This window comes from Stegostoma tigrinum, chromosome 7, assembly GCF_030684315.1.
Source record: "Stegostoma tigrinum isolate sSteTig4 chromosome 7, sSteTig4.hap1, whole genome shotgun sequence".
NCBI classification, from domain to species: Eukaryota; Metazoa; Chordata; class Chondrichthyes; order Orectolobiformes; family Stegostomatidae; genus Stegostoma; species Stegostoma tigrinum.
The window spans coordinates 32902843-32927048 of NC_081360.1; the positions used below are offsets into that span (position 1 = coordinate 32902843).

The window sequence follows — 24206 nt, forward strand, 5'->3', positions numbered from 1 at the left end:
CCAGCACCAATCCTTGCAGCACATTGTTGGTCACAGGTCTCCAGTCCAAAAAGTAATTAATATGAAAAATTCTCATAACTTAATCCCTGAGGTCCAGGTATCTTTCATCTAAACCGATGTTGCCGTCCTTTATGATGAGAGGTTGAGTAGGTTGGGCCTGTACTTGTTGGCATTTGGAAGAATGAAAAGGAACCTTATTGAAACATACATGATTCTTTGGAGACTTGACAGGGTTGATGCGAAAAGGTTGTTTCCTCTTGTGGGAGAGTCTAGGACCATAGGGTAGTGTCTGAACAGGTGATCACATATTTTACAAGAGATTAGATTACCTACAGTGTAGAAACAGGCCCTTTGGCCCAACAAGTCCACACTGCCCCTTGCAGCATCCCACCCAGACCTATCCCCCTATGACCCACACATCCCCGAAGACTATGGGCAATTTAGCATGGCCAATCCTCCTAGCCTGCACATCTTTGGACTGTGGGAGGAAACCAGGAGCACCCGGAGGAAACCCACGCAGACACGGGGAGAATGTGCAAACTCCACACAGACAGTTACCCGAGGCTGGAATTGAACCCAGGTCCCTGGTGCTGTGAGGCTGCAGTGCTAACCACTGAGCCACCGTGCCGCCTGGACTTCTTTTTCTGAGGGCAATGAATCTGTTGAATTCTTTACACCAAGGGCTGAAGCAGCTAGATTGTGAAGTATGTTCAAGACTGAGATAGACAGACTTTTAATCAGTAATGGAATCCTGGGCTACAGGGAAAGACAGGAAAGTGGAGTAGAGGGTTATAGATCAGCAATAATTTCATTGAATAGTAGAACGAAATGGCCTACTTCTGTTCATAATGTCTAATGGTCCTATGGGTCTAAACTTAAAAAGTACAAACTTATATCAATGTGCAGGAAATGAAAATCTTGAAAAATGTGCAATAGAAACACACAAACTATATCTATTATACTTTTGCTCAAGTATATAGGTTGCTTTCACTCTTTTTACTACAAATTTAGACAACAGAAAGGTATCAAATATTAACCTCAAGAACGTTAGTGTTAACATTGTACATTTCATTTTTGTTACTTATGGCTCACTTATCTGGGAGTCACTGATAAAAATTAGGGAACACTGTTATGTTTTATTTGAAACAGTAAAGTTTATTTTTAGTACGGTTCCTTTCTTTCACTTTAGATTTAATATTGTTTCATCTGTGGTATTATATTTCAGGAATTGAATCCAGAGACTACGCATCCTGACTTCAGACTGTGGCTTACAAGTTATCCATCTCCAAATTTCCCAGTTTCTGTCCTACAAAATGGTGTGAAAATGACAAATGAAGCTCCAAAGGGTCTTCGATCTAACATTATCCGATCCTACCTCATGGATCCCATTTCTGATCCGGAGTTCTTTGGTAGCTGCAAGCGACAAGTTAGTGGTAGTTCATTCGCAAATCATTTGCGATTAACATATTATTGTACGACTCGGTGCAAGGGTAGACACATTATTGGTCCCTGTGACCCTAATTAAAAGGTCCTGGCTGCATTATGGGGTAGCTCAAAATGCAGAAAAGGCTTGCCTTGCTCTTCTGATAACCTTTGCTACGTGCTGCACCCCAAACTGGGAAGAATGCACACTTAGACATGCCTTGGGTAGTGCAGAAACATTCAATGGCAACAGATTGGGATGTTAAACAGACATTTCAACTGATCTGAAACTTGTACTACTTCTACGGCCCTGGAACTCACTCTCTCCTGGTGCTCCAATTTCCTTGTTAAAAATTCCAGCAGTAGTATTGAGCAGCAGCCTCTTTGAATTTGATGCAATTTCCCTTTAAGTTGGATAAATTACTTTTAAGAAAATTAAACTTGTCTTTCCTGTGTGCTGAACATAGACACGGCCAATAGTATGGCAGGTACTTGATTCTATACTACTACAAGCTAAATGATGTGACAGTATCAAGTTTGCATTCAATTACTTCCAGAACCAATGCAGACAGTGTAGTGAAAACCAATATTTAAATCTAATGTTTAATTGAATTTTATTTTGACTGCTGGATGGAGAAAATGTATCTATTCCATATGCGTACTAAAAGGGAACAAAACCTGAAATAGACAAATTGTTTGTAAAATATGTTGATATTGTGTTAGAGGTGCAATAAGCACTAACTGTATTTCCATTTAAACAAAAGCACCGGCATACATTGAATGATCGAAAGACTGGCATTTATATAGCGCTTTTCCTGACCACTGGGTGTCTTGAAGTGCTTTACAGTCAATGAGCTATCTTTTGAAATGCAGTTACTGTACTATAATGAGAGATGATATTTGTATGTGTACTCACAATAAATATTTCTTGAATTTACATTTTAAAATTAGGGTCAAAATAAGTGTAACATTTGATTTCTATTGGGTTGCCTTAAGTCCAAGCTATCTTTAATGAATGTATGTGTGACAGAATTGATATTTTATTATTTTTTTCTAACAGGCTGAATTTAAAAAGCTTCTGTATGGTCTATGCTTCTTCCATGCATTAGTTCAGGAAAGACGAAAATTTGGCCCTTTAGGATGGAATATCCCTTATGAATTTAATGAAACTGATCTGCGAATAAGTGTACAACAGCTGCACATGTTCCTTAACCAGTATGAGGTAAGCCATTTCCAACCATTTACTGATGCCAGCAGCAGAGCCACCAGCTCTCAGATTTGCCTCAGCTGCTTTCTAAACTCCCAGGACATATAAAGATATTCTGAAGTTTTCAACCTCTAATTCTACCTCTTCCCAATGAGGAGTCATTTAGTTGTATTCAAAACCTCCTCACAGTCTAACCTCAACTTAGCAAAGTGACAGAATGCTGTTGCAAGTCTGGGATTAGTGCCTGCGTAGTGCTTGAGCTTTTTGCTCAAATTTTCTGCACTGTAGATACAATTCAGATAAAGTATGGAGTTATTACGTATATTTTTTCCAGTGAATTAAACTCCAATCCATTGGCTTATGCTTCTATGCCTTCATTTGAAGCCTTTATTGAAATGCCAGTGTGAAATCACTCTACCTGAAGTTGAGTACTTGACCAAACCATGCAATGTACAACTTACATAGCAGAGGAACTTAATTTTTGTTTTCCATTTTTATTGAAAAGAAATTAAGTTTTAAATCCCTCTAATGTTGCCTTTATTGTAATCAATTTTTATTCAATTAATATCAACTACATATGTATATTTATTTAGGAAGTGCCCCTTGATGCCATTCGATATATGACTGGTGAATGCAACTATGGTGGTAGAGTGACAGATGACTGGGATCGGCGCACCCTTCGGTCAATTCTTAATAAATTCTATAACAAAGAAATTACAACAAATGACGCCTATACATTTGACTTAAGCGGTATCTATTATGCTCCACCAGAAGGCGATGTAAGAAAAATGTTATTATTGATAGATATTCTTGATGCATTTAATGTGCTAAAATACTTGTTATGCAAAAATATTATATTTGTTGGCAACTTGGGCAGGTTTTGGATGAGTTATATTTTGCAATGTTATCACATAAGCATAGTGATGTACAGAACGGAAACATACTCATCCAAGCCGACCGGATATCCTAAATACACCTAGACCTATTTACCAGCATTAGGCCCAGTTACATAAACCCATCCGGATGCCTTTTAAATGTTGTACTTGTACCAGCCTCCACCCTTTCTCTGGCAATTAATTCCAGCCACCACCCTCTGCATGAGAATGTTGCCCTCTCAATTAAATCTATGCCCTTTAGGCTTGGATTGCCAGTCTATTCAGCTTCTCACAAAAGCTCAAGCTCTCCAACTCTGGCAACATCCTTGTAAATCTTTTCTGATTCAAATTTAACATCTTTCCCATAGCAAGGAGACCAGAGTTAAACACAGTATTCCAAAAGGCCTAATCAACATCCTGTACAGCCGCAACATGACCTCCCAATTCCAAAACTCAATGCACTGACCAATAAGAGCAAATGTACCAAATGCCTTCTTTACTATTCTAGATACCTGCAACTCCACTTTCAAGGAATTATGCACCTGCAATCTTTGTTCAGCAACGGTCCCCTGGTCCACACCGTTAGGTGTATAAGTCCCAGTGTGATTTGCCAAATGTTTCCAAGATTATGCACAGTAGAAACAATGTAAGTTGCAGTGAAAATACAAGTAACATGAAATTATCTGATAAACCTATTAATCATCTTACAGTACCTCAGCTACATTAACTATACCAAGAGCCTCCCTTTGAACCCGACTCCAGAAGTCTTTGGAATGCATGCTAATGCAGATATCACTAAGGATCAATCAGAGACCCAGAACTTGTTTGACAGCATCCTACTTACCCAGGTATGTCAAATAATTTCTACAGTTTGAATAAAATAGAACAGAGGTGAGTATAGTGGCCATTTTTAAGGAGAAGGTGCTGTGGAAACAAAATGGTCTGAAGGTGAATAGGTGAAGGTGAATAAACCATCTGGACAGGACGCTGTAGGGTTCTGAAGATCACTGAAGAGCCTGCAGAAGCATTGGTATTGATCTTTCACTGGAGTCAGTGAGGGTCACAGAGGACTGGTTAATGTAACATACCTGTTTAAGAAGGGAAGATGCCAAAAAAACACAGGAAATTATAGGATGGTTAGTCTGACCTTGGTCGTTGGTAAAATTTAAGTGGCCATTGTTAAGGATAACATCGCAGTGAACTTGGAAATGCGTGATAAAGTAGGGTTGAGCCATATCGGCTACATCAAAGGGATGTCATTCCTGTCCAATCTGTTAGAATTCTTTGAGGAGGTAATGAGCAAGTTAGACAAAGGAGCACCAGTGGACATGATCTATTTGGATTTCCAAAAGGCCTTTGACAAAGTGCTGTAGAGAAGGCTACTAAATGAGATAGACCCCATTGTGTCAGGGACATAGAGGTTGAATGACTGGCAGAAGATAGCGAGTGAGGATAAAGAGGTCTTTTTTAGGATGTCAGTTGGTGACTAATGGAGTTCTGAAGGGGTCAGCGTTGGGATTGCAGTGTTTACATTAGACAATAATAGTCTGTGTGAAGGAACTGAATGTAGTGTTTCTACAGCTGCAGATGACACAATGATAGTTGAAGGACAGGTAATGAGGAGGAGGCGGGAGGCCAAAGAAAGACTTGGGCAGTCTAGGACAGTGGGCAAAGAAATAGCAGATGGAACACAATGTGGAAAAGTGTGAAGTTATGTACTTTTTGGTAGGAAGAATAGAGGTGTTGATCATTTCATAAACAGGGAATGACTTTAGAAATCTGAAGTACAAAGAGACTGGGAGTTCCAATTCAGGATTTTATTAAGGGTAACTTGTAGTTACAGTTGGCAGTTAAGAATGAAAATACTATATCGGTATTAATTTCAGTGAGGCTAGAATACAAGAGCAGTGATGTACTATTGAGGCTGTATAAGGCCTTAGTCACACAGCGTTTGGAATATTTTGAGCAGTTTTGGGCCCCATATCTAGGGAAGGACTTATTGGCCTTAGAGAGATTCTGAACGAAGTTCACAAGAATAATCTCAGGGAAGAAGGGCTTGTCTTATGAGGAATGGCTGAGGACTCTGGTCTGTACTTAATGGAGTTTAGAAGGATGAGGAGGGATATCATTAAAACTTACAAAATACTGCGAGACCTGGATAGAATGGAAGTGGAGAAAATTTTCCCACAAGTGCGTGAGACTAAGATCAAGGACACAGCCTTTAAAATTGAGATGAGAAGGAATTTCTTCCACCAGGGGGAGGCTAATCAATGGAATTCATGCTAAAGAAGGCTTGGAACCTAATTCATTGAATCTGTTTCAGACAGATATAGGTAGATAGGTTCTTTATTAGTACGAGGATCAAAGGTTCCAGGAGAAAGCAGGAGAATGGAGCTGATAAAATGGCCATGATCGATTGGCAGAGACAATACCTTGGGCTGATTGGCCGAAATTTGCTCCTGTACCATTTGGTCTAATCGTACAAAAAAAATGTTGGGCAAAGCAGAGGGTGCAAATTGGAATCATTTTTCTTTATTCATCTTGTAAGACACAATCTGGATGAACATGGGTATAAAAACATGATTTTAGACACGGATGAATTAAGCAGACAAGAGCTAATTATCATTTTCAACCTTAGCTGGTATATAACAACAACAAGAGATTGAACTTAAATAATTTAAATTAATGTTAACAGAGTGACAATATCTCTAAAATAATTTGTTAAAGTCAGTGCTCCATTGACAACATTGGTCAGGCACTTCAAGAAGAATCCATGTGTGGGCAGCCAGCGATCTGGCCTTTTTATTTACCCACAGAAGTCCTATGAAGGCATGGCCTTGATTGGCATTTTAGGTTTTAAGTACTATAGTAGTCACAAAAAACAGTGTAGAAATAATGAGCAACCAAGGTTCTAGTTGGAATGAGAATGTGAAATAAATTAACAAACATTAATTAACAAGACTACTGGCAATAAATCCCGTGGACCTTCTACATAAAGTTATAAAGGGGTAGCTGTAGATAAAGTAAATACTACAATTTTCCAGTATTCTTTACATCCTCAATCAGTGCTCAAGGATTGGAAGGTAGCAAGTATTTACTGGTATTTTTAAGAAAAGAGAAGACATGGCACCATGGACACTTGGACCAAGTGTCAATAGTAAGCAAAATCTGAAAATCTTTTGTATGGATGCACGATATGTCACTAAGATAATCATAATACCATTAAGCCTGATTAGCATGTGTTTATGAATAGCAAATTAAGTTTGTCAATTCTGTTTAGGTCTTTTTGCATGAAGACAAAAAATGTTGGAAATGCTCAAAAGGTCTGGCAACATCTATGGAGAAAGAAGGTTAATATTTCATGTAAATAACCTTTCATCAGAGCTTCTTAAGATTGTAACTATAGGAATAAGGTGAAACCAGTTCATTAGTGAATATGCATTTTCAAAAGCATTCAATAAGGTGCCACAAATTTGCTTCTGTACCATTTGGTCTAATCGTACAAAAAAATATGTTGGGCAAAGCAGAGGGTGCAAATTGGAATCATTTTTCTTTATCCATCTTGTAAGACACAATCTAGATGAACGTGGGTATAAAAACATGATTTTAGACACGGATGAATTAAGCAGACAAGAGCTAATTATCATTTTCAACCTTAGCTGGTATATAACAACAACAAGAGATTGAACTTAAATAATTTAAATTAATGTTAATTTCACATTCTCATTCCAACTAGAACCTTGGTTGCTCATTATTTCTACACTTTTTTGTGACTACTATAGTACTTAAAACCTAAAATGCCAATCAAGGCCATACCTTCATAGGACTTCTCTGTGGGTAAATAAAAAGGCCAGATCGCTGGCTGCTCACACATGGATTCTTCTTGAAGTGCCTGACCAATATTGCATTGAATTAGGACTTGGGGAATTGGGGTTAGTGCGATAAGACGGACTGAAGGTTGGTTAATGGGCAGAAAACAGAATTGTCTTGTTGAACCATAACAGCCTGGATACTGCAAACAAAAGTAGTTGGGTGTCAGATATTTACAATCTGTTATTACTTTTGGTCAATGGCCACATAACAACTTAGGTGTGGTCTGACTGACCTCAATGATATGGGTGGTGGTAGGGGAGGGGACAAGTTACTGTTAGAACTTTAGAGTGGGAGGGTTCTTGTCACGAGAGTTTCACTTGTTGCTGCGGAAGCTGTCAATAATGTCTGTTTGGACCTCAACCACCCCACCAGCTTAGAGTGGCTGCCAGGTATACGTGACAGTCTCCTCGTACAATGGATGGTTCCATCACGCTACAGTACTCTGTCCATTCCTTCTGTCATGTGGAGGCAAAAAGGTGGTTACTGTTGGTTTTGTTGCTACTGCAGCTGTTGCTGTGGCTTTTCATGCTGTTGTTGGTGTGGCTGTTGCTGTTGTTTCTTACAAGTAGCGCTAGTTATGATTTTATAAGTTGTACCCATGCTGCAGTTTAGGACAGCAACAAAGCAATATATTTTCTTTTTTTCACAGGATGTGGTTAACGCTTGTCATCTATCACTAGTTCCCCATGGCAAACTGGATGGCTTGTTTGGCCATTACAGAGGGCAATTAAGAGTCAGTTGAGTTGCTGTGGGTCGAAAGCCACATTTAGGCAAGCAGATTTCCTTCCCTAAAGAGCATTAGAGAACCAGATGAATCTTTACAACAATTGATGACAGTTTTGTGGTCTCCATTACCAAGATTAGATGTGAATTCTAGATTTTTTTAATGAATTGAGTGTTAAATTCAAGCAGCTGTCATGCTGGGATTTAAACCCACGTCCACAGAGCATTAGCCTACCAGTATAATAACATTACAACCATGCCACCAAATCCCCTGAAATGATTTGAGATGAAAACAGTTGAAAGAGCTATCAACAACTGAAATTGACCCTCAGAGTAGTGATTTCAGGGTCTCCTGCAAGCACAGCCTTTTACTGTTTGTGTTCACCGACTTTGTGGCCTCTTCCTCCAACTGCAGCAATCACTGTTGGATTGCTTCTCTTGAATCTACATTTTTACCCTGAGGAGAAACAAGGTCCACGACTGAGACGCGAATCAGTATGATTCCTCTTATTCCAAAGAGGAATCAGACTGGACTTGAAACATTAACTTTGTTTCTTTCTTCACAGATGCTGCCAGACCTACTGGCTTTCTCCAGCACTTTCTTCATTTATTTCCGATTTCCAGCATCCATAGTTTTATGCTTTTACTTGTGATCTGACTATGCCCCCCAGATTCCTGGTGTCAGGTCCGGGATGGGACAGCCGGTTCCAGAATGAGAGAGTGAGATTGGGTCCAGGTTGACCCAGAGGGTGGTGGTGAGAGCATTAGGATCAGGATGGAATGGATCAGGTCTAGGGTAAGTGGGTATTAGATGTGGGTGAGATTGGCTGGGTCCAAGTGATGGGCATGGAGTTGGGTCTGGGATTGGATGCATTGTGTCCTGGTTGGGATGTGAGAGCTTGATCTGAGATGAATTGGTGAGAGGAGGTGTTACTCTAGAGTGGTGAGAGTTAAGTCTGTGTGTGGGCAGTAGATGGGGTTAGAGACAGTCTGTAATAGGATGCATTGAGCCCAGAGGTGGGGAATCAAATTAGAGATGAGACAGGCTATCTCAGGTTCAGAGCAGGGAATCACATGAAGCCAGGACGGGTTGTATCGAGCATGTAAGACATTGCAGTCGAAGATGAGGATGGAGTGTGGATGGAGTCAACTCCTGGGGTGAAGGAGTAGGGAGGTGAATAGCTATGGACCCAACCCAAATAAGCTGAGTGTGGGAATGGAATTCGGAGTTGGGTTGTTGATTGCCTATACTACCAGAATAAATACGAAGTGACATTTGCTGAGTTTTAACTAATGTTGTGTTTATGTTTCTTTTTAAAATTGGCTCTTTTCAGAGCTACAGTGGTAAATAGGCAGGCATTGACATTTGCACTCTGTCATTATATCATGGTGTGCTTGTGTTACAATGAAAGAAGGCTTTATTAAATAAAAACAAACTAACCTGATCTATCATCCAGATTTCTGTCTGGGATCTGACATTTCCAGTACCATCAACTGGAATCATAACAGTATTGATTTTATATTCCATGATCAACTATGTCATATGTCAATATATTTTAAGGTTTTGTATTCTTTGTCAGTATTTAGATATAAGCTGGCATGTGACAATGTGTATAAATAAATATATAAATTACGTTGAGATATTCACGACTAGCGACTACAAGATCACGCATTTTCCATTTAAGGTCCTTCATCATCATGTAAGCTCAATGTACTTGTCTCCCGAATGGAAAAATATGTTGTATTATTGCATTAATTTTCACTCATAGCAAGATGTCACCATATCACAATTATATATCAGAAGAATGTGAGCTTAATTAGATGTGATTTCCCAGCGTAGTGCATAAGAAATCCAAAAATCTATCAATATTAAATTACATTATCCATGTTCCCTGACCCATAATCCATCAAAATTCTGCAAATTGCTTATACCCAAATGGATGCAGATTTAATGAATAACCCTGTAATGCAAATTGTTTGATACACATTATATGTCAACGTTCTCATGATTAAGATATTAGGAATGTACATTAACTGTGTCAAACTGTGTCAACTGTCATTCTGCTCCTGGGGTAGATACTTCATGAATACATTGACAACAGAACATCCCGATTGTTGGCTGGAGTATCTCAAAGTCATTGAGTAAACCTTTATGGCTCTCGCCTGGGGAATAAGTATCTAATTAGATTTATTTATTTGCCCATGAGATATGGCCTTCACTGGCTAGGACAGCATTTATTGTCCATTCTTAATTGTCCTGGAGCTGCCTTTTTGAACTGTTGATGTTCTTGGAGTTTAGTTATGCCCACAGAGCTGTTAGGCAGGGAGTTCTGTGATTTTGACCCCATGACAATGAAGGAATAACAATATAGTTCCATTTCAGAATGGCTTGGAAGGGAATTTGAAGGTGCTGGCCTTCCAAGGGATCTATTGACAGGTCAAGGTGGTGTGGATTTGGAAGGTACTGTTGAAAAGCATTTGTCACTTGTTACAGTGCATTTTATAAACATTATCTACCGCTGCCACTGTGCATTGGAGGTGAAGGGAGTGAATATTGAAGGTAGTGGATGGAGTGCTAATCAAGTATGTTGCCTTGTTCGGGATGGTGTTGAATGCCTAGAGTGTTGTTGCAGCTGCACAACCTAGCCAGGTGGAGAGTATTCAATCAGACTCCTAAGCTATGCCTTCTACATTGTGGACAGTGTTTGGTTATTCGCTGGTTGTTCCCTGCGGAATTTCTAACCTATTCTTGTGGCACATTATTTATATTTGCTCATCCACTTTAGCTTCTTGTCAATATAACCAGTAGGATGTTGATACAGTGGGATTCAGCAACAGTAATGCCATTGATCATCAAGAGGAGATGTTTAAATTCTCTCTTGTTGAAGTGGTCATTGTCTGGCTCTTTTGTGGCATGAATGTCACCTGTTACTTATCAGCCCAATCCTGGATATTGTCCAGGTCTTGTTGCATCTGAACATTGGCTGCTATGGCACCTTTATCACATTGGTACTGGACATCATGAAATGATCAGGTAACATTCTTGCTTCTGATATTACAATGAAAATTTTCAAATTTATTCGTGGGTTCTGGGCATTGCTAGCTGGACCACCATTTATTGCCCATCTTTAATTCACCAGGGGGGCTGTTAAGAGTTGGGGGCTGTTACAGTAATCACATTACTGTAGATATGGACCAGGGTAGGACAATACATTTTCTTCCCGAAAGGGCATTGATGAAGGTGGTGGACCTAGGACACAATCCAGAGGAACTCCTGAACTGATACCTTGGCACTGAGTTGATTATTTTCCACAAGTGCAATCATCATCCTATTTTTATAGGTATGGGTCTAACCAGCAGAGTTTTCCCCTGATTCCCGTTTACATCAAGTTTTCTACAGTTCCTTGATATCATATCTAAATATGTGCTGCCTTGATGTTAATGGCAGTCATTCTGATCTCATCTCTGGAGTTAGGCCAATGTGTGGACTAGGCTTTAATGAGTTCAGGAACTGAATAGCTCTGGCAGCTCCCAAACCAAGTGTCAAAGAATAGGTTTTTGCTCAATAAATGCCACTAGATAGAACAGTTGACAAATCATTCCATCACCTTGCTAATGATCTTAAATATGCTCTTCTCTGCCTTTCTTTTATTGAACATACCTGGACATTTTTTGACAGAACCAGGTAAATGCCAATATTTTAGCTTGGTTCAGGGTGCAGCAACTTCTGGAGTACAAATCTTCAGTAATGATGCCTGAATGTTTAAAGGGCCTATAGCCAATGCAGCACTAGTGCCTTCATCCATTTCTTGATATCAAGCTGAGTGAATTGAATTGAGTGAAGACTGGTATCTGTGATGCTATGTGTAGTGATTGTGACAAGGTCAGCCAGGTGGACCTCATTGAGTATAAGTTCCTGGATTGGGATGCTTAATCTGGTCCATTCAGGGAGCCATGGCTGACAGATCAAACAGGAGTGTCAGAGGTTCTGTCCACTCTGAGTGCTTGTACTGAGGAAGCTGGATCAGTATTAAAAACTTTCACTGTTTAAGGAAAGAGTGACTTGGGGACAGGATACTGACCTCTCTGAAGTTATTTCACTGAAGACCTCAGAGGTGGCTGGAATGGATCAACCACTCAGCACTTCTGGCTGTCAACACATGTTAGTGCTTCAGCCAACTCTTTTGTGTGCTGGGTTGCTCGAACATTAAGGACAGGGATACTTGTGGAGGCTCCTACTCCTGAAGGTTGTTTAATTGTCTACCATTGTTCTACTGCAGAATTTAAATCTAATCTATAGTTGTTGGATTGCTTTGCCCTGTTTACTGAATGCTGCTTTTACAGTTTAGCATGCAAATTATCCCATGTTGTACTTCACCAGGTTGACACCTTGTGTTTTTGAAAGCCTTGTGATGCCGTGCCCTCCTACACTCTTTTTGAACCTGACTTGGTCCCCTGGCTTGATGATGGCAAACTAGGTGATATGCCGTGGCATGAGCTTACAGATTGTGATTGAATATACTTCTGCTGATGGCCCACAGCACCTTATATGGATGCCAAGTTTTAGGTTGGTGGATCTGTTCAAGTCCATCCCATTTCGCATGATGTTAGCACTACACAATACAATGGCTAGAATCCACAATATGAAATTGGAACTTTTTCTCCACAAGGATTGTGCAATTATTACTCCTCCTGAAGCATGCGTCCTTGACAGTATCAGCAGCAGGTAGATTGGTGAGGACAAGTTCAAATAGGATGTTACTTCTTACTAGATTCTTCATTGCCCTCTGCAAACCCAGTTTAACAGCCGAGGCCCTTTAGGCTTTGACCATCTCGGTCATTAGTGGTGTTACTGAAGGTTGGTGATGGACATAGGAGTTTTGATTTAGCAGCCTAGGTGGGCATTTGGCTCCACTATCTGGTGGGGTCAGATTCTATCCCATGTCCCCAGAGCATTATCTTGCATCTTTGGATTACTAGTAAAACTAGCATTATGCTACCACTTTTCCTTGCATATTGCAATCTTTCAACTTCATTATTAGTAGCTTGTTGAAAAGTCATCAAAAGTTAGAAATTGCTGCTAGTTATGGCCCGATGCCTATTCATAATAAATCGTTTCAAAGTGTGACTTTAAAATCTTAGAACATTACAGCACAGTACAGGGCCTTCGGCCCTCGATGTTGTGCCGACCTGTCATACCAATCTGAAGCCCATCTAACCTACACTATTCCATGTACGTCCATATGCTTGTTCAATGACAACTTAAATGTACTTAAAGTTGGTGAATCTACTACCGTTGCAGGCAAAGCGTTCCATTCCCTTACTACTCTCTGAGTAAAGAAACTACCTCTGACATCTGCCCTATAGCTTTCACCCCTCAATTTAAAACTATGCCCCCTCGTGCTCGCTGTCACCATCCTAGGAAAAAGGCTCTCCCTATCCACCCTATCTAACCTTCTGATTATCTTATATGTCTCAATTCATGACTGAATTACAAAGCTGAATTAAACAGATTAGAATTACTTTGGATTGAAATTAGATTGAGAAATTTACTTCCAAATCAGGGAACAGAAACTTAGTGCTGTTGGCTAATTTAGATAATTGCATGTGGCATGTTGTTGACCAGCTGCAGCATGAACAGGGGACACAGAGAAGATGAGCTGAATTAAAAGGAATAAACAAAGCTAGTTTGCACTACTTAAAGACCTTGCAAGGAGGGGATGCAGTGACATCACATAAGTGATCAAGGTCAGTGAAAGTATCTTAGAATACCAGTCCCACAAATTGCACCTCTAACCTATGTGTTGCTCAATGCATGACAGTTGGTATCCTTTCATCTACAAACAGAAAAACAATCCATTTCAGATGGGGTGTGTTGAGATCACACATTTTTGCAGAAGAGGCCAACTTTGAGAAACAGGCTCTTCGACATGTCTGTACCTGTAATTACCATGAGTTGTTTTGGATTGTTATTTTCAATGTTGGCATCTATTGCCAAGCTGTTTTGGCAGTTAGTCATTGGTGTGGTGCTTCCCATTAGTTACTTATCAACAATCTGTATCAATTCAATTCATGCTTAGCATTCACTGCTTCACCTCACCTTTGCACACTTAGTGCAACTGTAAAGTCTCGCACTCACATCTCATATCTTACACATGTGGCCAACGATTCAACCATGATAAGCACAGCATTAAAGCACATTACACTGACTACCACATTTCCTTCTCTCTGGTAAAGTAAGTGAGTGCCTACTCAGAAGCCGAAACACCTGATAAACATTGATCATATCTGGTGACATGCCTTCTACCTGATGGACAAAACAGTGCTCTCCATCATTCGACAGAAGCAGTGATTGGCGATAAAGCTGAAAACTTTGGTTTACAGTATCTTCATAGCTAATTCTTCTCCTTGTACCTCACACCTCTCTCATCCTGTCATCCCACAAACTCTCCTGATTTTTAAGTCACATTTTGCGTCTTTAACGTACTATGAGTGAATCAGCTATCTTATTCAATATCATATTTGTGGCAGGATTTCTCTTAGTTAATTTTATTTGTCCATTTCACATTTTAAAGGAGTTCCAGTTTCATACTGGCCTACAGAGACTGGGAAATGGGGGATACATGAGTACCCATTAATCGGGGACCCAATATGCCTGGGAAAAGGATAGGGCGAAAGGCCCAGACCCAAGCAGCACCAAAGAACATGATTTCAATCTCTGCCCCTGCCCCGCTGACATTTATTTCAAATGTGTCAATGATGGGAAAGCAGATCAGAGTGTTGCAGATGGAAGAGTTGTTTTGGATCCCTGAAAAAACAGGGAGAGGAAGGGGAAATGTGGTGTAACTTCACTGTAGGTGGCAGAAATGATGGTGGATGATCTGTTGAATACAGAGGTACAAAGTGAGATTAAGGGGAGATGTATCTTGAACCTGGAGGGATAGTTGGAGTACTCCAGCATGGAAAGAGCTAAAGCCTGCCTTTTCAAGTAAGAGGGAGAGATTTTGAGATGGCATCCTAAACAAATTTAACACATTTAGTATAAACTATCTACAGGTTGTTCTGCAGTCACAACTGTGGCCAAGTAGGCAGGACAGTTCTCCAAGACATTCTAGTATGCTTATTCCAGCCCTGACATAGTGAAGGCCCACAGGCAAACTGAAATATTCTAGTAGTTGTTCCATCCTTTCCCTATAGCTTTCACCCCTCAATTTAAAGCTATGCCCCCTCGTGCTCGCCGTCACCATCCTAGGAAAAAGGCTCTCCCGATCCACCCTATCTAACCCTCTGATTATCTTATATGTCTCAATTAAGTCACCTCTCAACCTTCTTCTCTAACGAAAACAGCCTCAAGTCCCTCAGCCTTTCCTTGTAAGACTTTCCCTCCATACCTGGCAACATCCTAGTAAATCTCCTCTGCATCCTTTCCAAAGCTTCCACATCCTTCTTATAATGCGGTGACCAGAACTGTACGCAATACTCAAATGGAAGGTCTGCAAAAAACAGTTTTAGATTGGGGGAAGGAAGTTTTATTAAAATAAATTAGGATCTGACCTGAACAAACTGGGAACAGCTACTTGCGGGAAACTCTACATCAGAACAGTGGTGGACATTCAAAATGGAAATGTAGAAATTACTAGTCCAATGTGTTCCTGTAGAGTGAAATGTAGGAACAACAAGCTGCAGAATTCTGGATATCACGGAGTATTCAGGACTGGATAAGAAGGGAAGGAGAAATTTTTAGGGGCAAAGGGAGCAAATCAATTGAGTGGAATGTAGAAAATGCGGGAGGAGCTTAAAGAATGAGGAGAGCAAAGAGGAAACATGAAAAATGTGTAGAATTTTAGGAGATTTTTAAGTTATTTTATTAATATATTAAGGGGCAGAAAATAACTAAAGAAAGACTAGGGTCCATTAGGGACCATAGGGCACTCTGTCTGTGGAGCCAGAGGACATTGGTAGTGTGTTAAATGAGTATTTTACATCTCTCATCATTTGAGAGGAAGATGTTGGCGAGATGGACTGATAGATTCTTGAGCAGATTGATGTGGGGAGTGATGACATAGTGGAGGTTTTGGTAGGCTTAAAAGCGGACAAATGACCAAATCCATATGAGTCGTGTCCCAGGCTGCTGTGGCATGCAAAGGAGGAAATGACGTGGCTCTGACCCAGATTTTGAATTCATCTTTGACCATGGGGGAGGACCCAGAGGACTGAAGGACAGCTAATGTGATTCCACTTTTTAAAAAAGGCCTCAGGGATATACAAAGGAATTAGAGACCACGTCAGTGGTGGGGTAAGAATTGGAATTGTGAAGAGTTGTCACTGGACTTGAAAAGGTAACTCTGTTTTCTGGCAGCATGTGTGCACAGACCTTCTGAGTTTCTGCAGCAATTTCTGTTTTTCTGTGTTTCAAATCTCCAGCATCCGCATTTTCTGTTTTATTCTAGTATTTTCTCCACTACCAATGTCAGGCTAACTGGTCTATGATTCTCTGTTTTTCCTCTAGATTTTATAAATAGTGAGGTTATAAAAGCTGCCATCAAATCCAATGAAACTGTTCCAGAGTCCATAGAATGTTGAAAGATGACCACCAAATATGTCCACTATTTCTCAGGTCACTTCATTAAGCATCTTGGGTTGTAAATTACTGAGCCCTAGGAATTTATTGGCCTTCATTCCCATCAATTTTCTCAACACTATTTCCCTACTAATACTGATTTCTTTCAGTCTCTCTCAGGCTCACTCAACCCTGCGTTCCTCAACATTTTTGGCATATTGTTCATGTCCTCCTTTGTGAAGAAAGAAACAAAATATGTATTTAATTTGTCTTCCACTTTTTGTTCCCCATTATAACTTACTCTGTTCAGACCAACATTTGTCCTTGCAAATCTTCTTTTCTTCATATAGGAGCTTTTGCAATCATAATTAACATGCCATATTATTTTGCACTATGGTCCTGTTCAATTTTTGTCCTTGAATTCTTTGCCTATCGCATCTTATTGCCCATTCTGTCTTTTGTCTTGCCTTCTTTTCTGTCTTCCATGCTGCAGAATCCACTATAGTGCAGCAAATTTGGTTGTTGCTACTTTCCTCTGAGAGGCAATCCCCCCAAGGCAGTATATCTGTTTTGTGGGCAATGGCTACAGGGGACTGCTGTATTTCCTGCTTAGCCCTCTTTTTCTGCCTGATGGTTATCCATTTCCTTATTGCCTGTGGAGTGACCACCTCTCTGTACAAGCTATCCACAATACTCTCAGCCTTGCAGATCCTGCACTGTCCGCAGTCACCACTCAAAATGTGTAGCAATTGCATGTTGGGCAGTTAAGCATTTTTAACTTTTATTTTGCCAATTAATTTTCGTTGAAATTATTTTACACTGTCCAGTGTAGCTGCAGAGCCAGAGATGATTTATCAAATATATAAGCCCAGATATTCTGATAGCCAGGAAGTTGTTTCTGCAGAGTGGCTGGGAGTTGAGCAGTGGACCCTGTGGAATCCTTGATGTAGCAGACTCAGAAGGAGAGAAGCAATTAACATTTAGGTCAACTGAGACTTTAAGGAAAACCTGACAGTTTCTGAACCAGTTCTCTTTTATAACCTAACTCTTGCCTGAACACCCTCCAGGCATTCAAAATGAGGCCAGTAAGGGCACAGAACAAGCTGTGCAATGCAGCAACAAGCTAAAGCATTTTCTGATCAAATCAAACTGATACCACCATTTGGTGGGAACACCTGAGGAATGGTGGATCAAACACACAGATACGTCGATGGATTAGAAACATCACCAATATTTTGATCACCACCTGGTTGGTATTGGTCTTACATTTCACTTACCTGTTTCACCACACTGCAGAAGGACACAAAGGGATAGTAAAGAGTAAAGGATTCAGAAAAACAGGGCCAAAGCCTGCAAAGCACAAGACCATATCAGGATGGTACAAATAAGTATCTTTTCTACCCTAAGCTCAATACCAGCTGATATCTTTAATAACTCAAAGCCTTTTTTCATAATTCAATATCTATGAACGTTGCAAAGGCAGCTATTTTGTTTTGAAGCTGGAATCTCCCTAAAATTTCCTCAATTAATTTATGAATCTATTATTATAAAATTCAGCAGTACTTTTCGAGATTACCATAGTAATAGGATGTATTAACTGTGTTCTGCAGCAAAATTGAAACAATAACTTTCTTTAAATTGGGTTAGAAGAATGAATCATGTACAAAATTCTCCCTCTGCAGAAAAAGATAAAATCACAAGTCTAATTTTTTAAAATCTAGCAATCAGGGAACAAGAAGTAATAGACCTGGCTGTGACTTATTTTGTTAAAATAGGTCAAATGTCAAATGTTTCATTATTATTCCAGTGAAGATATGGTAAAGGAAACAGATGGCTGAATATCAGGCTGCAACACTGACTGTAGTTGTCTTCCTTTTGACAGTCAATGAAAGTGCTTTTTTTTGGATAGTTCTGCTTACATTTGAAGCATTTGCAAGGAGAGTCAGCCCTAGAAGCATAAAAAAGACATTGGAATGCTTTGCACTTATTCAGTTTTTGTACAAAAGTCACATACTGAATGGCTAATGTGGCCAATTCCTAAAGTATGTTGACTAGGTGTCCAAATATAATTTGCACTTTTCTACAGTATGTAATCAACATTATCTGTACCCAAAGTTTCCTTTATCTTTGCTGATTGTGGCCTATACTTTCTGTATTCTTAGCCTTGCGCATCTGTGGTTCTTATTTGCTTCTACTGTTTTAATATTTCTGACTGAAGATTTAACTCGTAACTAACTAAAACTAATTCACCCCTTCAATTTCCCCTTTTTGGTACTTGGCCTTGGCCTCAGGTAGCCAATTTAGTGGTAACACCTTTCCCCATATGCTCCATTGCCCACAGATATCAGCTGGTATTGAGCTTAGGGTAGAAAAGATACTTATTTGTACCATCCTGATATGGTCTTGTGCTTTGCAGGCTTTGGCCCTGTTTTTCTGAATCCTTTACTCTTTACTATCCCTTTGTGTCCTTCTGTAGTGTGGTGAAACAGGTAAGTGAAATGTAAGACCAATACCAACCAGGTGGTGATCAAAATATTGGTGATGTTTCTAATCCATCGACGTATCTGTGTGTTTGATCCACCATTCCTCAGGTGTTCCCACCAAATGTTGGTATCAGTTTGATTTGATCAGAAAATGCTTTAGCTTGTTGCTGCATTGCACAGCTTGTTCTGTGCCCTTACTGGCCTCATTTTGAATGCCTGGAGGGTGTTCAGGCAAGAGTTAGGTTATAAAAGAGAACTGGTTCAGAAACTGTCAGGTTTTCCTTAAAGTCTCAGTTGACCTAAATGTTAATTGCTTCTCTCCTTCTGAGTCTGCTACATCAAGGATTCCACAGGGTCCACTGCTCAACTCCCAGCCACTCTGCAGAAACAACTTCCTGGCTATCAGAATATCTGGGTTTATATATTTGATAAATCATCTCTGGCTCTGCAGCTACACTGGACAGTGTAAAATAATCTTGCTGAAGTTACTCCTTAAGTAAGTAAGCTGAAGTTAAGTTTTTATATCATTGGCAGCTCAGGCAAAAGGTGCACCATGCAGTTCAGAGAAAATTAAACTGCCTAAGCTTTAGTTAAAAAGAAATAGGATGTTGTAATATTTTCCAGGATTATCTATTACTCTGTATTTTATCATTGTTTACAAGGCAAGCAATACTTGATGGCCCATGATTTTTTTTTACAGTCTCGAGCCACTGGTGGGGCAGGAAAATCAACAGATGATATTGTTTTTGAGGTGTCAACTGATATCCTGAGCAGAATCCCTGCAGACTTTGATATTGAGGCTGCTATGAGAAAATACCCAACTACATACAATCAAAGCATGAACACTGTACTTGTACAAGAGATGGGTCGTTTTAATATCCTGCTTAGAACAATTAGGGAGTCCTGCATCAACATACAGAAAGCTATCAAGGTTAGTGTTCATAGTCCATCATAAACAAGGTTCTATAACCTCTGAAAATTATGATTGCCTTCTCTATATATAGTATAAATCTGTCTGGTACCAAGCCCGAGATTTTCTCAGATAATTTCCATGTACTTGTCTTATTGAAGTTTACTAGATGAAATGATTGAATGGGTAGTGTTTTTTTAAATCACAGTTGCCATATGTTTTCATTTTGCTTCTGCCCTCAAGCAGTTAGATTTGTGTGAATGAGGAGAGTGGAGAAGCTGACACAGCCAACATTTTTGAAGGGAACCAGCTTCAACTTATTCCACCAAAGATCGAATTGACCTGTTTCAGATTTACTTACAACTGAAATCTTAAGAGTTACTCTATTATTCCAACATATCCTCAGTACTGAAATTTAACCAGAGCCATGAGATTACCAGGATGATCTTTGAGTATAATATTGATGTCCTAAAACAATGTCTTCATGCATTTGGCTTCAAATCCATGATTCCAAACATTTCAGCTTCTGCCCCACCGAACTCATCTCCACCTATCTGGACTCCATTTTCTCCCCTTTGGTCCAGGAACTCCCCACCTATGTCCGTGACACCACCCACGCCCTCCACCTCCTCCAGGACTTCCAATTCCCTGGCCCCCAACACCTCATATTCACCATGGACGTCCAGTCCCTGTACACCTGCATTCCGCATGGAGATGGCCTCAAGGCCCTCCGCTTCTTCCTGTCCCGCAGGCCCGACCAGGCCCCCTCCACCGACACTCTCATCCGCCTAGCGGAACTCGTCCTCACACTCAACAACTTCTCTTTTGACTCCTCCCACTTCCTACAGACCAAGGGGGTGGCCATGGGCACCCGCATGGGCCCCAGCTATGCCTGCCTCTTTGTAGGTTACGTGGAACAGTCCATCTTCCGCACCTACACAGGCCCCAAACCCCACCTCTTCCTCCGGTACATTGATGACTGTATCGGTGCCGCCTCTTGCTCCCCAGAGGAGCTCGAACAGTTCATCCACTTCACCAACACCTTCCACCCCAACCTTCAGTTCACCTGGGCCATCTCCAGCACATCCCTCACCTTCCTGGACCTCTCAGTCTCCATCTCAGGCAACCAGCTTGTTACTGATGTCCATTTCAAGCCCACCGACTCCCACAGCTACCTAGAATACACCTCCTCCCACCCACCCTCCTGCAAAAATTCCATCCCCTATTCCCAATTCCTCCGCCTCCGCCGCATCTGCTCCCACGATAAGACATTCCACTCCCGCACATCCCAGATGTCCAAGTTCTTTAAGGACCGCAACTTTCCCCCCACGGTGATTGAGAACGCCCTTGACCGCGTCTCCCGCATCTCCCGCGACACATCCCTCACACCCCGCCCCCGCCACAACCGCCCCAAGAGGATCCCCCTCGTTCTCACACACCACCCTACCAACCTCCGGATACAACGCATTATCCTCCGACACTTCCGCCATTTACAATCCGACCCCACCACCCAAGACATTTTTCCATCCCCTCCCCTGTCTGCTTTCCGGAGAGACCACTCTCTCCATGACTCCCTTGTTCGCTCCACACTGCCCTCCAACCCCACCACACCCGGCACCTTCCCCTGCAACCGCAGGAAATGCTACACTTGTCCCCACACCTCCTCCCTCACCCCCATCCCAGGCCCCAAGATGACATTCCACATTAAGCAGAGGTTCACCTGCACATCTGCCAATGTGGTATACTGCATCCACTGTACCCGGTGCGGCTTCCTCTACATTGGGGAAACCAAGCGGAGGCTTGGGGACCGCTTTGCAGAACACCTCCGCTCAGTTCGCAACAAACAACTGCACCTCCCAGTCGCAAACCATTTCCACTCCCCCTCCCATTCTCTTGATGACATGTCCATCATGGGCCTCCTGCACTGCCACAATGATGCCACCCGAAGGTTGCAGGAACAGCAACTCATATTCCGCCTGGGAACCCTGCAGCCATATGGTATCAATGTGGACTTCACCAGTTTCAAAATCTCCCCTTCCCCCACTGCATCCCTAAACCAGCCCAGTTCATCCCCTCCCCCCACTGCACCACACAACCAGCCCAGCTCTTCCCCCCCACCCACTGCATCCCAAAACCAGTCCAACCTGTCTCTGCCTCCCTAACCGGTTCTTCCTCTCACCCATCCCTTCCTCCCACCCCAAGCCGCACCCCCAGCTACCTACTAACCTCATCCCACCTCCTTGACCTGTCCGTCTTCCCTGGACTGACCTATCCCCTCCCTACCTCCCCACCTACACCCTCTCCACCTATCTTCTTTACTCTCCATCTTCGGTCCGCCTCCCCCTCTCTCCCTATTTATTCCAGTTCCCTCCCCCCATCCCCCTCTCTGATGAAGGGTCTAGGCCCGAAACGTCAGCTTTTGTGCTCCTGAGATGCTGCTTGGCCTGCTGTGTTCATCCAGCCTCACATTTTATTATCGTGCATTTATATACTTGCTTTTCAGACAGACGCACAAGTAGCTGGAAGACAGATGGTCCGGAGAAGAAAAAAGTTTCAATGTTTAACTGTGGATCTTTGTTTTTAAAGTTAGATCAACCTGACATTTATATTGGCCAAGACAACAAAATGTGAGGCTGGATGAACACAGCAGGCCAAGCAGCATCCCAGGAGCACAAAAGCCGACGTTTCGGGCCTAGACCCTTCATCAGAGAGGGGGATGGGATGAGGGTTCTGGAATAAATAGGGAGAGAGGGGGAGGCGGACTGAAGATGGAGAGAAAAGAAGATAGGTGGAGAGAGTATAAGTGGGGAGGTAGGGAGGGGATAGGTCAGTCCAGGGAAGACGGACAGGTCAAGGAGGTGGGATGAGGTTAGTAAGTAGATGGGGGTGCGGCTTGAGGTGGGAGGAAGGGATGGGTGAGAGGAAGAACAGGTTAGGGAGGCAGAGACAGGTTGGACTGGTTTTGGGATGCAGTGGGTGGAGGGGAAGAGCTGGGCTGGTTGTGTGGTGCAGTGGGGGGAGGGGACGAACTGGGCTGGTTTAGGGATGTGGTGGGGGAAGGGGAGATTTTGAAACTGATGAAGTCCCCATTGATACCTTATATTGGCATCGTGTGATGATGTGGAACTCTTAATTTTTAGTGAATGCTAGAAAATAAATTTTCCAAAATTATTTTGTACTGGAGAAATATCAAAGCTAAAATCATTTTAAACCAAATTCTGACATGATGCAATTAATACTTTTGACCATGATACATATAATCCAGCAACACTGCTAATCTGATCAGCTGTCTCAAGAATCAGATCACTTACATTTTTATTTTTGTAAACATGCTGATGCTTGTGCTTTGCAAAACCTGCATTCACGGGTCCATGCTGTATGAAATACTTCTCCTGTTTTAAAATTCATTCATGGGCATGTGGCTGGGCCAAAATTCATTGCCCAACTCTTGTTGCCCTTGGTTATGGTGGTGAACTGTTTTCTTGAAAAGCTGCAGTCCATTTTGTGTAAGTAACCCCACAATGCTGTTACAGAAGATTTCCCGGATTTTAACCCAATGACACTGAAGAAGTCGTGATATATTTCTGGATAGGGAGCACCCTCTCTGCCTTGATACTGACTGACAAGTAGAACTATAGTTTCCTATGATGTGTGGGGGGGATTAGGGGCAGCAACATGTGTGTTTGTGTGTCTGTGGAGCCTAGTCTCCAATCATCTTGGCTATTGCTGCCATTACAAAGAATGTTGCTCTGCCAGTACTGTCTGGTGGTCCAACTACAATTGTATGTTAAAAGATTCTATACAGAGCCATTTTACTCCCCCTCAAAATGAAGTTTTGAAGTTGAGCTCATGACAGACCAGAATATCATATTGTTAACACAGTCTAGAAAATCTGGCACTAAGACATTGACAATGCTGCAATAAGTGAGACACTGCTGTAGGAGAAGGTCAGCTGAAAGGACAAGGCAGCAGTTCCACTCATAATTATCATGAAATCCCTACAGTGTGGAAATAGGCCCTTCAGCCCAACTGACCATCCGAGCATCCGACCCAGAGAAACCCCCTATCACCCACCTAGTCGACACATACCTGAACACTATGGACTATTTAGCATGGCGAACCCACCTAGCTTGCACATCTTTGGACTGTTGAA

General features: G+C 41.5%; 1 protein-coding gene across 1 annotated transcript in view; it reads left to right on the top strand.

The window, feature by feature from the left end:
• The window catches only part of dnah7 (dynein, axonemal, heavy chain 7), a 304986-nt gene that overhangs the window by 250827 nt on the left and 29953 nt on the right, over positions 1-24206 (top strand). Inside the window, exons 56-60 of the mRNA XM_059647155.1 lie at positions 1226-1426; positions 2483-2644; positions 3223-3408; positions 4215-4352; positions 19844-20074. Coding sequence (XP_059503138.1) covers positions 1226-1426; positions 2483-2644; positions 3223-3408; positions 4215-4352; positions 19844-20074 — 918 coding nt within the window. The remainder of the gene's footprint in view (positions 1-1225; positions 1427-2482; positions 2645-3222; positions 3409-4214; positions 4353-19843; positions 20075-24206) is intronic.